Source organism: Ciconia boyciana, chromosome 7, assembly GCF_034638445.1.
Source record: "Ciconia boyciana chromosome 7, ASM3463844v1, whole genome shotgun sequence".
NCBI classification, from domain to species: domain Eukaryota; kingdom Metazoa; phylum Chordata; class Aves; order Ciconiiformes; family Ciconiidae; genus Ciconia; species Ciconia boyciana.
The window spans coordinates 15,741,880-15,756,104 of NC_132940.1; the positions used below are offsets into that span (position 1 = coordinate 15,741,880).

The following is a 14,225-nucleotide window of genomic DNA, read 5'->3' on the forward strand; positions in this document are numbered from 1 at the left end:
TTAACAACTCCCTCCTCAATTACGCTGCCGTAACGGCTGCTTTGATCACGCTCTGAGCTCGCTCTGGAAATTATCTTGATTAATAAAACTCACCGCTGTAGAAGAAACAACAATGTAAACGGATCGGCGAGCGGAGGGACCCCGTGGGTGCGAGCAGAGGCTGGCAGCGGGCCGGGCAAGGCTGGCTTTGCTGCGCTGGGACAGCGAGGAGGTGGCAGCCCAGCGGGACCCGCAGCTCCCTCCCGACCCGGCCGTTAGATCGGGAGCCGTCCCCTCTGACTTGCAGAAGCTGTCCGCCTGTTTGTGCACCTAAATAATGTATCAAGAGAACACGGCGCTTTTGGTAGGAAAGTGTCGTTTTAGGTGGTGTGGAAAAAAGTGGAGCAATCAGATCTTTTATACTTCACAGCTGCCTCCTCCTGAAATACTTGCTTTAGATATGTAGGGAAAGATTTTTTTTAAAGAAAGAAAACTGTGAGCCGGTACAGTGAAGGACTATGTAAAATGCATTAATTAGTGAGGAAATTACTTTGCGTTCCACATCTGTAGTACCGGTGCAGTACTTCTGTCTTGCTGGATATTGAGCTTATACTTGAGCACCTAATGATGATTTTTTTCCCTGGTCTGGTGCGGAGCTTTCCTAGTCCTTTCCTTTATTATTGGTTGTATTAAGATCAATGAACAACTTTGGAAGCACAGTCTTTCAGCTATTGGATATGTGCTTCTAATTAGAAGTAACGAGAAAATGCAAAGTTTTCCTTTCTGTGTTGTGTTACAGCGTGTATTCATCCCTTTTGTTACTTTCTAATGTAAATAGCATTAATTATGGAACTCCTATCACATAATTACGGAAAATGGTTTACTTTCTGTCTTAGTACTCAGAGATTCCAGGGATCCTGATTTTTATTTATTTCATTTGAGCGCTCATTAGCTGGTTCTCTAAAAGCTGAGAGCATTCTTGCATCCACATTGTGACAGTTGGGAGGACACACACAAATTCCAGGATTAAAAACCAGAATCCAAATTCAGAAGCCCTGAATTTGAGTCCAGGTGGAATTTAGCTATCCTGTCACTTTATCTCCCTTGTCTTTAGTGTTTGCAATAAGGCATATGGATATGCAGTTCCTTCATAGGTGATTAACAGCAGTTTGACAGGGTAGCCGAGGTGCGTATTTCCTTTATTTACTCTGGAAGTAGTAACTCTGTTGCCATTCGTACTCCCTGCTGCCCAGGGAGCATGGTAGACCCACATATATTCCTTAGGACTTTTAAAATTACCTATTTATTTATAAACAATTCAATAGTTTTCCTTTCATGCAATTTATTATTCAGAGGATGCTCTCGAGTATCTACGTAGGATTATTCCATGATTCCCGGAATGCGCCACAACCTTAAGTATGTTGTAAAAACTATGTATGGTATATCCCTCTCCTCTCTATAATAGTCTTTTAGAAATCCACAAATATTTCGTAGAAGGTAAGGTCAGGAAGAAAGCATTTCACTCTGACAGGCATTTTCCGAGATTGCTTGCTACTCTTGTCTCATATCTATTTGTGGGAATATTTGAAGTGATGGCACATTTACCTTAAAGTACATTCATCACATTGCTCTTCTCCTTGTTTTCAAAAGGTATGACTGTGTATTTTGGTTTAGCAGTTTCATTTGCGGGATCTTGAGCCTTTATGTTTCCAAGGGTTCTTCTTTCTACTCCCGCATCCTCAGAAATGTTTCGAAAGCTATACTGAATGACAAGGGGGATTGCTGTGCTATTTGCATACTCATAAGCACTCTTTAAGTGGCTTGCCATCATTAAAATTAACCACATAATTTTTCCACTATAAATTATACTGTGACAATTGTCTCTACCCCATCATTTTATTGAAACAAAAGAGAGTATATGAACTGCTACATTGTTGCTTGATTCTGTTTCTAATATATATATAATTCTGTATTTAAACAAGAAAACACCCCCTTTGTAATTTTACCACTGTGATCTCAACTATTACCATGTGGTAGCAATCATACAATATTTTTAATTAAATCTGTGATAATTTTTTAGCACTAGGCCCGTATTCGGTATTTTAAACTCTGGCACTTATAGAATAACATTTTGTTTAAAATGAGCCAGAATTATCAGGGTCCAATTTCTACATTTTAGTGAGATTAAATGTTTTGCTTTCTTAAACAGGTTAGGTATAACCCATTTAAGAAGGTGATGTACACAGCACACCAAGGGTTATTATTGGCAACCAACGTGTCACCTGCTGGAGTGATTTAACTTTCACCAATGCACATATTCCCAAGGAGATGGTACATCTCTGCATGGTTTCTATCAGCCTCTGAGGTGACAAGGCTTTGGGTTTCTTAAAGATGGGAACAAAAGCATATTTCTTTTGTCAGCTGTTCACTCGGAATACTGCTGATGGAAATCATACCCCCTTTCTTCCTCTTCCCCTGCCCCTCCTCAGCGCATGGTTTCCAATCAAAAATGATTGAGATAACTGGAAATATAAATTGTTGTCAAAATACATTTTTACAGAAAATAAAAGAATATTTATTTTTATTCTGCTACCAGCATCCTGTGCAGAGGAAATAATTCAACGGGAAATCCTGTTGACACAACATTTCTGACACATCAGCCTTTGTGTGTCTTGCCTCCCTGTTTCGGAGGTTGTTTCTGATTCAGAACCTTCTCCTTCCTGACAGGTGGTGTGCTCAGAGAGTTCACAGTTGGTAAACTGGAGATAACCTCCAGGAGGGGGATTTACAGAGGCCATGGGACTTATTTGCCTTGAGAAATTTTGAAGATGCAATGTATTTAACGGCAAGAAAGAAAAGGGTAGAGTGTTGTCTGCGAGCTGGCAGAGGATCAAGTGTGTATGATGTGAAGGAAAAAAGGAAGGAGATTCTTGCAGCCTGAGAACAGACATCTGGCTGGCAAAAGAAAAGAAATATCATTGACAGATGAATACTGTTTCAAACTGGGATAATTTTAGATCAAGAGGGCAAAGTTTTGCTCTCATGCATACAGCTCCCAGTGAAAGGGATGGGAAAGGTGCATGCATATGAGAATAAAATTTGGTTCTAAGTGAGAACTGAACAACATGCATATTTTTACACTGGATATTTAGACTTTCATGTTTAGATCACATGGTTTCCATCTGCCATATGTAGGCATTGCTAAAATGCTGCCAGGAACCAGGCTCTGGTTTGGTGACTTTCATTAAAGGAATTAGTGGTTTCTATCCAGTTTCAGTGTGGCTGGATTCAAAGTGGAGAAGCCCATTTTCACAGTTTAGCATTAATTAGCACTCTTGTGGCAGCCTCAGCAGGGAGGTGAAGGATTAAATGGGCATGAAGACCAAACTATCTCTTTTCCCATAGTGGTGATTCCTTCAAAATAAGGTTGAGACATGATGGACTAATGTGGGGATGCGGGCATGGCTGCTGTCTGGCCTGTTCTTGCTCCAGATGGTTGAAGGACTTCGATCTGCAGGTCTGTCAATGTAGCACTCTTTTTGTCTCCTGCTATTAAAAAAAAAAATCCACAACAAAACCACAATTTTAAAAAAACCTTAATTCTCTTACCTTGAAGAGACATATTCTCGCCCTTCTGAATGAGGGGTGAGAGCTGTTTAGGAGAATTTAAATGAGATCCTTGCCAGCCGTACACAGGAAGGATCGGTGCTGTTACATTAAAAGGCAGAGATGCTGCTGCTCACTTCAGGTTTTGCTGAATCATTCAACAAGGTGCAGAAAGCAGGTAAGCCCTGACTCTTTTTTTGCTGAAGAGAGCCTCACAGGGATATTTTTGAGAATTGCATGGAGACTGGAAAACGTAAAAGGAAAATTGTAATAAGTTTCAGTGAACCTGGAAGGCAGGACCTGTCCTGGTGTGAGTCAGAGGGTGTAACTCAGCCTTCTGTCCTGAATTTCATTAATCAGACATACCGTGCTTTATGTTTATGTACACTGAATATTAAGTATATAATTACAGAAAATCACTTACTGTTACAGTTCTGCTGCTCACACTGAATCTTGAAAAACACTAAAATTTGACAGGTTTTTAAAATTCTAAAACTATTAAGACTAAATTGCAATCTAATAAAAAGTAAAAATTACTGATAAAAATCCATCATTAGTTAGCTACTATTTCTAGAAGCTTTTTTCGATAGCAATTCATATTTCTATTTTGTAAGAGACAGGCTTCCAGATTTCAGCCAAGTAGTTAAAACATGAAACGGTATGTCTGAGAAACTGAAGTCTAGAAACCACTGTTAAAAATCACCCCTCACAGCTAATTTATTCAATGAAACAGTTGCCTTGCTTCAGTGTAATTTATGTGCACGTTTCAATGGTCAAGTCTGTTCCTGAGGACTTTGGGCCTCTTTGTCAAAGTTCAAATAATGAACATGCTTTCATGTACCTTGTTTTGAGTTAATCCCGTTTTTATGAATGAGTTAAAAAACATGAGAAAGATGTCTCTTACCAGAAAATAGATTTCCGTCACTAAATAATCCCTTTTCTCTAGATGTCCCCTCCTTCCAGCATCTTAAATGAAAATAATGAGTATATACTTAAAATGGCAAAGAACACAGCTGTAGGAGAATATTTTTGAGATGATCGCTTCCTGCCTAATTTTACCCCGACGGAACAGTGGGGTTTTGTCTGCCGGGCAGCAGCGCGGGCTGGCTGTGCGCTGGCTGCTGGGTTTCCCTGAAAGGAGAGCTGAGTGCTGTGAACTCCAGACCTCTCTGCAGTATCAGAAGCTCTTACTGTGCCAATGTAATCTTTTAACAGACATGCTTGCCAGAATGACTTTTTCCCCCAAAGATAGAATTAGAAAGCAACAGTTGTCATTTAAATTGCCTCTATCTTTGTAGTAGTTGGTAGTGATCTGTTGACCAGGATTGGATAATTTAAAAGCTGTTTAACAAAATAGCATGGTTGTCTGTGTGAAATATATACGGTGCTGAGAGACGGGGAGAAAAGTCTCCCTTGACAGAGTTCGTGGGATTCTTTAGAAACTGCAGGATGCTGAGGCTTTTCTGTGGAATTATAAAAGCTTTGCAGAGCCCATGTTGAGCATTTGCATGATTTTCAGATGGCGAAGTATGTTCAGCTGTCTCTGTGCACCCTCTGTGCGTGCACATACACACTTCGCTGGGAGAGGGAGACGATTCTCAGCACAGTTTTTGTCAGGCTTTGCATGTGTTGAACATATATTATTGAAATGCTGCCCAAGATGCATCACTTCATCTTGTGTAGAACTTGAATCATCATCATGTTGCATGATTTGGTAAAATAAAAGAGATTGTGAAAGAGACAACTGTAAACATTCTGTTTGAAAAGATGTGCTCTTTTCAAAAGACCTTTCTGTTAGAGCCAAATAACACAAGAAGCAATATTTCCTTGCTTGCAGAGACATATATATTTATTTCTGCAAAGATTTGTTTTGGATTCTCGGTTCTTCCAGTATCTGCATTCTTTGAAATAATTTTATATTTCCATGTTGACTTTCTCTGTGCTTTAAGTTTTAATCAAAGGTTCCTTGCTTCTGATGTCGAGGAGTACTGATGTTAGCCTGTTTACATTCCACTGGTTTTCCTCTGTATGGGGTGAACATTCAAATGTGGTGGTGCCTTTTTGCTTTTATCTACCTAACTTAGCACGCTTTCTTATTATTGACAGCTCAAAAAGATGGTATGCTAGTGGGCGGGATTGCTGTGAATTATTAACTTTTCTTTGCACTTTGACAAATTTAGGTTATCTTTCTAAAGACAAATCGTTTCTTACGAAGGAACCAAGACCATAAATAAGGCATTGAAAACTTATATGAAACAATTTTTAGCCAAATGTGAATTTAACGTATTTCTGAAACATGGGTCTGAGTTACATTTCTTTCATAGGACTTGTATTTTTTCATTTCATAGACTAGAGTATAAGAGGAAAGATTTTTGTTTGTGATGTTTCATTTAGGTTTTTTTCTCAATGTGTTTTTCTAGATGGATTGATCAACAAAGCATTAAAGAATGTGTATTACCACTGAAAATCCCCTCTACCTTTTTTTCTTAGAAATGCAATTTCGCAAAAGCAGTTTATTTTGTTCTTTCAATAAAGAGCCTGCACTCTACTAATTTGTGAACAGATAAACCAACTAATTTGTGAGCAGGAAACGTATGTTTGCCAGGAAGCTTCTCCATAATCAAAATGGTCAGCAGGACAGAAACCACGCTCTTTTTCTCATTAGGTATTAATCTTCTTGGATTTTTTAAAAAAACACACACAGAGCACTGATTAATATATACAAACGCGAATGAATCAGAGACGGCATATGCTGCATTTGGTAATAGACGCTTACTTGAGTTAATGTTTATGTTGTGCTGGAAGTCCCAGCCCCGGCACCAGAAAGGTCTTTCCAGTCGGGAAGCACTTTGCGTTCTGGGGCGGCAGACAGCAGGAGCGGTGTCATCCACGGCACGGTATGCCTTGAAGCAATTAGCAGGAAGAGGAGGAATGTTGATTTCAACTGCAGGAGGAGAGCCAAACGAAAGAGGTTTATGCAAGGTACGGTAAGGCAAGCAGCGGGTTGAACACAGGTTGGTTCATGAGGTTGGTTCACGAAAATATTCATGAGGAATTGCATCGGAGCTACAGAGTTACCAGTGAGAACAGTAATTATTGACAGAGCTACATACTTACGTCTAAAAAGCTCTGGAATGATGCAGAAGCAGGCAGTAGCATTCAGATGCCGGTCATTCAAACTTCCATCCTGTGGCAGTGCATCTGTTTATCAGGAATTATCTCCTGAATGTAAATGAATTTCAGTCCTAAGTCATTGCACCTGTTGCCAAGAGGTATTTATTCCAATCACTTGCCTAAAGCGCAGGGAGTTATTGCTTGACATTTTATAGCTCCAAAAAAAGCTGTCGTTTCAAAATCATTTGTTCAGAGAGGAGAAAATGGAGCAAAACAGTTCATTTTACCCTAAGCACTGCTATTTGGCAGTATTCACATTTGCACGGCACAAAGCTGCAATATTGATTTTTCACTCACAGGGCCTCCCACTAGTTCTTTCTTCGATTGTCAGGGTTGCAAGATGGATTGAATTACACTTTGCTTGTTGATATGCTTATTTTTTCTTTGTTGATAGGAAAAGATTACAAGTAAAGCTTCAGAATAAAGATCACAGCAGCTTTGTTAGTGGACTTCAAATTTATTTTATTCAGTTAAAATTGTTTCTGCGCCATAGAGACTCCTCAGAGCAGCCTCTGCACCTGATGCATGCTGCATTGTTTCGCTTTATTGCTTGCTGCTTTTACAGTGTAACACCTACATCACAATCTCAGGTGTGTCCTCTGTTGCCTGTGAAGTGATCTAACGTTGCTCTAGTATTTTTAATGTTTGTCCTAATACAGAACTTCTCATGGATGCCTGCAGGGGGAAAAAATGCAGGATAAAACACATTCATAGTACTTATAGCAGTTGCCATAGATGATGAAATAAGATTTGCAGGCAGCTAATCTCTGTAACAAACTGCGGAGGTCTTGTATTTGGATTCAAGGTATTTCCTAGCAGAAGTGGAGGCTGTGCTGCAGGATCTGCAGTAAGGGTTCAGTACTTGTCACAGGTAGCTGGGTGTGGGTTTGCCAGCCCTGGCCCCATGAGGATCCATGCGGCTGACCTGCTGCTGCACGCACGCTGCATGGGTAGCCACCGACACCTCAGCCCTTGTACCCTACACACCCCCGCCCCTCCCCGCTCTGCCCAAGTGCAAAAAATCCCCTTTGGACAGCCAAAGCTGCTGTTCCTCTCCTTGCTGACAGAAACCCAAAAGTGGGGCCGCGCATCCACGTGACAGCACGTGTGGGGCTCCCGTGGGAGGCAGGGAGGGAGCGAGGGAGGGGGCGGCCGCAGTCCCCCGGCCAGGCCGTGGCAGTGCCGCACGCCCGGGAAGCCCTGCTGAGGGCAGGAGATACAGGCACCATTGCCACCAGCTGGGGGGATGAGCTTTATGTGGACGGCATTAAATTTGACAGGAGCGGTAGGATGTCGGAATGGCAGCCACTAGCAGCATTACATTTGGTCCCACCGCAGCTGTCGTGATGGTAATTAATCAAAGGAGCTGCTGTATGCATGTGTGGTGGGGGTTTTGCGCGTACCCCTCTCTGTGCCCATTTCACGCCCTCACTGAGCCATGAGCAGCTTCTGTCTTCGTTGTATTAATTTGCTGCATGGGAGGAACCTCTAGGGTGTTAATGTGATGGATTTGTGCTTTAGCTCTTTCCAGCTTTCAGCTCATGATACTTCAGCAAGTCTCTAATAATAGTGTTTGCTATTGCGCATGGTATGTGCAGCCAAACCGACGGCCAGGAGTGAATTTGAGATGGAACTGTGGTGCTTTCTACAGCAATATGGCTTCTTCCCTTATTAACAAATACTGAAACATACTGGCAGAGTAATGGTACCCGTTTCGTGCAGGATATGTAATGTAAAGGCAGACCTGGTTGCCGTTCTCTGGCCTTCCCCTTGTGCCGGGGTGAATTCCTGCCCAGCCAAGGAGCTGGTCCTCTGAGACCTCGTGGGTTCTTGTGCAGTAGAGAGAGGTTAGAGTCAGACCGGCCCTTTGCATTCGGTTACTACACAAGTCGGACAAAAGCTGGTGCTGGTGCAAAGGGGACGGCAGGGGTGTGCAGGTAGAGGAGGGGTGGACGGGAAGATGGGCCTGGCTGCCAGGGAGCCACATCCTGACACTGGCATGATCATTATCAACAGCTCTTTTTTGCAGTCCTAACAGATAATCATCTTCATACGCTAGGAGTTTTAATCCACAGATCATTAATTCAGTAGAAAAAGTGACAGCCTCTGGTTCGTGTGAAAATTTACTATCAAGGGGTTATCTCAAGTTGTTCTTGATCTTTTTAGATCCTTGCTTCCTTGCCTCTTCTAACGCATCATACTTTCTAAGAAAAGTTTATTTTCTTTGCCTTCAAAACCGTAGAGCTCCAACTTTCCGTACTTACTAGCTGTTTCTCTTTGCTGTCACAACTTGTCTCCAGCACCCTGCTCTGAAATATTAATGGCCTTGTGCTACTGTATTAGGTTGACTTTTTTAAAAAGAGGAAATATCTGTGATTCTGTTGAAAATTTAGAAAGGATTTACTATTTTAAAGAAAAAGGTATTTAACACTAGCATGTTACCCAACTTGTCTTTCAAAAGACAGTAATGCACACCTTTTGTAAGAAACAGAAATAATCTGTTTAATAATAATACACTAGCAGCTGTGTACAAGAAAGTGTAGTATACAGCTAGAGTTGATTTTTGACGCAATATATTTTTTGTGTAAAGAAATGTCTGTAAAAGGCAAAACATCGGGATGAATATCTGGACCATTGTTTTGTTCCTAAAGCATTTGATACTGCTTCATTACTCTTAGAGAAGTTACCTATTTTTAGAAATTCTGTCATGCAGAAAAACATGTTAAAAATGAGAATTCCTTGAAACGCATATGTAATTTTTGGGAGGGACAGGGAGATTTTATACAGTACACAGCTGCGGTTTGCTGTACTGATCATTTATATATTTGTTCAAAATCTTATCTGTCTGTGGTTTAATTTATGTAAAAGGCACAGTAAGGAGCAGTGAAGTTCAACTAGGTAAAGTATCGGCATGTATATTGGATCCAGTGGCACAGACATGTCCATGCTGGGGACATAGAATAGCTGAGCAAAATAAACCAACTCTTCCTGGAGAAAGGAAGATACAAATTAAGAAAGACTAATGAAGTTGGAACTATGGCTTTGGTTTTTTGTTTTTGTTTTTGGGTTTGTTTGTTTTTTTTAAATCACTTCTGCATTTGCAAATCCTGCCTGCTGTGTTACTTCCCACTTTCAGACACAGCCTGTCTGACTGCACCCGAAGAGGGGAGAAAGAAGCAGAGAGAAAAGAGGTGGGAATGGGAACGTGCAATGTAGCCGTGCAGACAGGCGCCACTGTCTGCCCTGGCAAGGGTTAGAAGTGAAGAGGAATTTCGTCCTTTCCCAGATTAAGGACACAGCAGCAGTGGTGTAGGGATGTGACAGTTTCATGAAAGATGCTTCACTTAACATGGTACCAGGTCAAACTGTTTAAAAGTGCACTTCTTTTAGCACACTGATGACACTTAGTGCCTGTGTGACAGAAATAGTCCAGTGCAATATATCCTTTAGGCTCAATCCCGTTTTTTTTTTTTTTTTTTTTTTTAGGTTTCAGCCGAGCAGCACTACCGTTTGGTTTGGTTAGGAGGGAGCTCTCCTGCGAAGGCTACTCCATTGACCTTCGGTGTCCAGGAAGTGATGTTATTATGATAGAAAGCGCTAACTATGGACGGACAGACGACAAGATTTGTGATGCTGACCCTTTCCAGATGGAGAACACAGAATGCTTCCTTCCAGATGCCTACAAAATTATGACACAAAGGTAAAAATACATATATCATTTTCAGGACTGAAGACGAAAAATGCCTGAATTAATACGGTAAGGGATATATACTATAGGAAATGCCACGTTATAGTTGCCAGTTTGCTATTGAGGTAGTATTATTTCTATCTAGTAATATTAGAAGGAAATAAAAACTACCAGTTGCAATTAGAGTGGTTTTTTTAAAATTCCGTGAGCAAAAGTTAAAAAGCAGGAAGACAACTGCGAGGAGAATGGAACAATTCAATTATTTGGAGATTCCCTGTCTCCTTGTCTTTTAGGTGGTCAAACAGCACTCAAAATGTGTCCAAACGACTGCTGCATTTTTCAGTAACTTCTACATTCCCTGGCAAAATTATACATTTCCTATGAATGCAGTAAATCATTGCCATAGTTCCCACCTATAAAATGCATCCAGTGGAAAATACTGGAATGATTAAATACCAGGATGATTATATGGCATTATGCATGTGTGTACAGAAGCATATATGCATATAAGCACAAGTTACATTATGTCTTAGTGGCAGTGATTGTCATTCAGTGAAGACAATCAGTCAGAAGAGCCAATAAAAGCAGTTTTAGTACAAAAGGTGCTTCAGAACTAAGATTCACAGAAATGCCTGTGCTATGGGCCGCATACAGGCAGCAGTCACCTAGTACCGACAATTGTGGAAATGTCAGCACAAATCAGTCACTGGCATTGTTACTGGCTTGAACTACAAGCCTGAGTAAGTTCAGGATTGGTGAGAAGGTTTCCTCCCAGTGCATTTTCCCTAGGGTGAGGAATCTGAACAAAAAGGGGATGGGAATAACCTGGGATCTTTCTGGTGCATGTACACAGATGTGTCAAATGAAACACAGAAGTTGTCCTGCATGCTGTGCTCCATTTACTGTGTTCTGTTTGAACATGGTAGCACTCAGTAACATATAGTCACATCTTTAAAATAATCTTCCATTTTGATTTCCCAGTTCACTCAAGTTGTCGTGAGTGTGACTTTTACAATTTTTTATCATTTTCATGTGAAAACATGGATGTTCTCTACTTCTGTAGTCAAATATTTGGGCTAGATCTCAGGCTTCAATTTCAAATGCTGGAGGTAAATTAAGGATATCAGGCCTTTTATTCTTGTTCTGTGTTCAACCTGTGACTTGTTCTGTGATCAGTAAGGGAAAGGCTCCATCGGTACGCTAGTAAAAAGGTAATATAACTTCTTTAAATCATGTTTGAATTATCTTTTTGTGGTTCTAGTTCGTTGTTGTTAATTAGATCAAGCCAGATTTCCATTGAGACGCAGCAGCGGTGTCATCATCCTCTAATCTGTCAACTCCCTTTGAAACCACCTTCAATTGCTTTTGTAAATGTAGCGCCTCTCTGTAGACTTCCTTGTTGTGTAAAATGCATGTTGTGTTTTGATCAAAGTCCTCCTTATGTTCACTGCAAATATACAGATTACGGTAGTCAGAGACAAATACAGAGGCAAAATCTTGCTTAAAGTGACATCAAACTGTTACTGGAAAGCTGAAATTTCAATCCTCCCCTTTCAATTAATCAACTGTAAGTTTATGATAGCAGAGAGTATTTTTGAACTTCCCCAATCTTCCACTCTTACCCATTTTTCAACAGATTAAAATGAAGTTGTGATCACATGTATGACATTGGTTCAGCATATCTATGCTCAGAGAGAGTTTTTCATTTTTGTTCTTTTTTTTGTGTCTGAACAAATGGCAAAGATCCTTTGACACTGCTTTCTATTTTTGTCTGGCATTTTTAGTAATTTGGAAGTTTGCTTTTGTAGTTTCCTTTCTCAGATCCTGTCATTAAGTAGAAAAGCTGTCTCTTGCCTTGTTTAATCTTTTCTCAGAATTGCTCAATTTGTGCTATATTGCAAGCATAGAAAAACTTTGCAAATTTCTTATGAAATATTAAAAGTTCTTGTATCTCATTTATCTATAACTGCATTGGTGATCATAATTTTTTGTTGTCTAAGGCAAACTGTTTTTTGGTACTCAGCACATGTCCTTGATCTGATATCTAGAAGTATCACATCAGCTGTATTTTGATGGCAGCAATTGCATAGAAAAATCTCACCTGAAGGACTAAGAGACTCATTGGTTTTGTTGGGTTTTTTTTTAAAACGGACTAGAAAAAACCAATCTGTTAGAACATTTGATCACAGGAAAACTTTTCTCCTGTACCTTTAGAAATAAGCAGCAATAGTTTCTACATTGCTACTTAAAACCTTACGGTGTTTCCTTTTAAGGGCTAATGACATGTTTTTATCACTTCAGCCAGCAGTGTTTTTACCACTGCGTTTGACCAGTCAATTCAGTTTAGACCTGCAGTTAAATGTAGTTCCACGACAATTATTAAATACTCATTGTTCATTTGCAACATTACTCCACAGCTTTTGCACAGCAGCTACATTTACTGCAGTTACAACGCGAAAACACTAGCTTAATGAGATCAATACTGTGAAATCTGAAGATTGAAAAATAAGACGTTTCCAGTTTAACACAAAGCCATGTAATCACATGCCCTGCTCCCCTTCCAGAGGATTTGAGATACTAGCACACAAACTTTGCCAGTGTCCACTGATGCATCAGCTCCTCTTTCTCAGAACAAGCTGCTACTTAATCTTTTCTCCCTCCCTTTTCTTTCTTTTCTGCAGTTCTCAAAAGATTTTTAACTTAATGCTTTCCTAGGAAGCCTGACTAGAACACTAATGACCTCATTGCTTTGCTTTTACCTTTGTAAAGTAGTTATTAAATTTTTAGTCCCTGATTGAAATTACATCCCAATTATTCTAGAATAAAGTCTTTCAGATGTATTTAGATTCCGTGTAAACTTCAGACTGGCACAGTTAAAATTAAAGCTTTGAAGAAAGAGACTAGACCTTTAGAAAATCCCTCTCCCCTTTCACACTTCTCTGATAATTAACCCCAGCGTTTGCATACAGTCAAGTTTGAGAGATCCTACCATGCGCTAAAGTTGAGTATAGAAATCAGCTTATTTCTAGAATATTTGGTGAGGGAGTGGCAGAGGACCCATGTTTCAGGCAGTTAGATCTTAAAGTAGTCAAACTCCTTGGTGCTCCGTTGTCCTTTAGCAGGGACAAATCTCCTCTGTTTCCTCTTCGTTTAAAAATAAATTAAATGAACAAGGAAGCAGAAGATGCAAAGCAGCCTGAGGAAATTTCTCTAGTTGCGTGCTCATAAAGTGTGTTTGTGCAGCTGTAGCTAGAAACTGTCACGAGGCTTTGAAGTTGATAAGGCTTGACTAGTACTGCTCCTTATAGGCACAGCAGAGATTTGAAAATTAACACGGTAAAATTTACTTACGACCTAGTCTTAAGTCCACTTCCATTGTAAGCAGATTGCAGGTGGATTGTGTCAGTTATATTCAAACCGCCTGTGCTTTATGGGGACTTTCTGCCTCCAGTGTCAACTTCAAAGCCCCGCTCTGCAACTGCAGGTGGATGGGCCATAGGTTTTTGTTAGGATAGGCACTAAGAGTTACATAGATACCACATAGTGTTTGCATTTCTGTTTTATTAGGTTAAAATAATAACACATACTTAAAAGTACTTGTAAATACATACTTAAAATACATTTCAAAGGCATATTGTGTATGTAATTTTATAGTGGAACAAGAAGCTGGTAAGATGTGTTTTTTGCATGCTGGGACTTTTCTCTTCTAAATTAAAAATGGGCTTTTTTTTAGTAGGGATCATTTTTCCTACTCCTAAACTTTTTGTTTAGGAAAAGT

The 14,225-nt window shown here is 40.1% G+C and overlaps 1 protein-coding gene across 8 annotated transcripts in view; it reads left to right on the top strand.

Moving 5' to 3' along the window:
• Positions 1–14,225, top strand: part of ADGRL2 (adhesion G protein-coupled receptor L2) — a 163,249-nt gene that overhangs the window by 78,803 nt on the left and 70,221 nt on the right. For all 8 annotated transcript variants that reach the window (XM_072867125.1, XM_072867122.1, XM_072867123.1 and 5 more), the window contains exon 3: positions 10,246–10,459. In XM_072867125.1, coding sequence (XP_072723226.1) covers positions 10,246–10,459 — 214 coding nt within the window. The remainder of the gene's footprint in view (positions 1–10,245; positions 10,460–14,225) is intronic.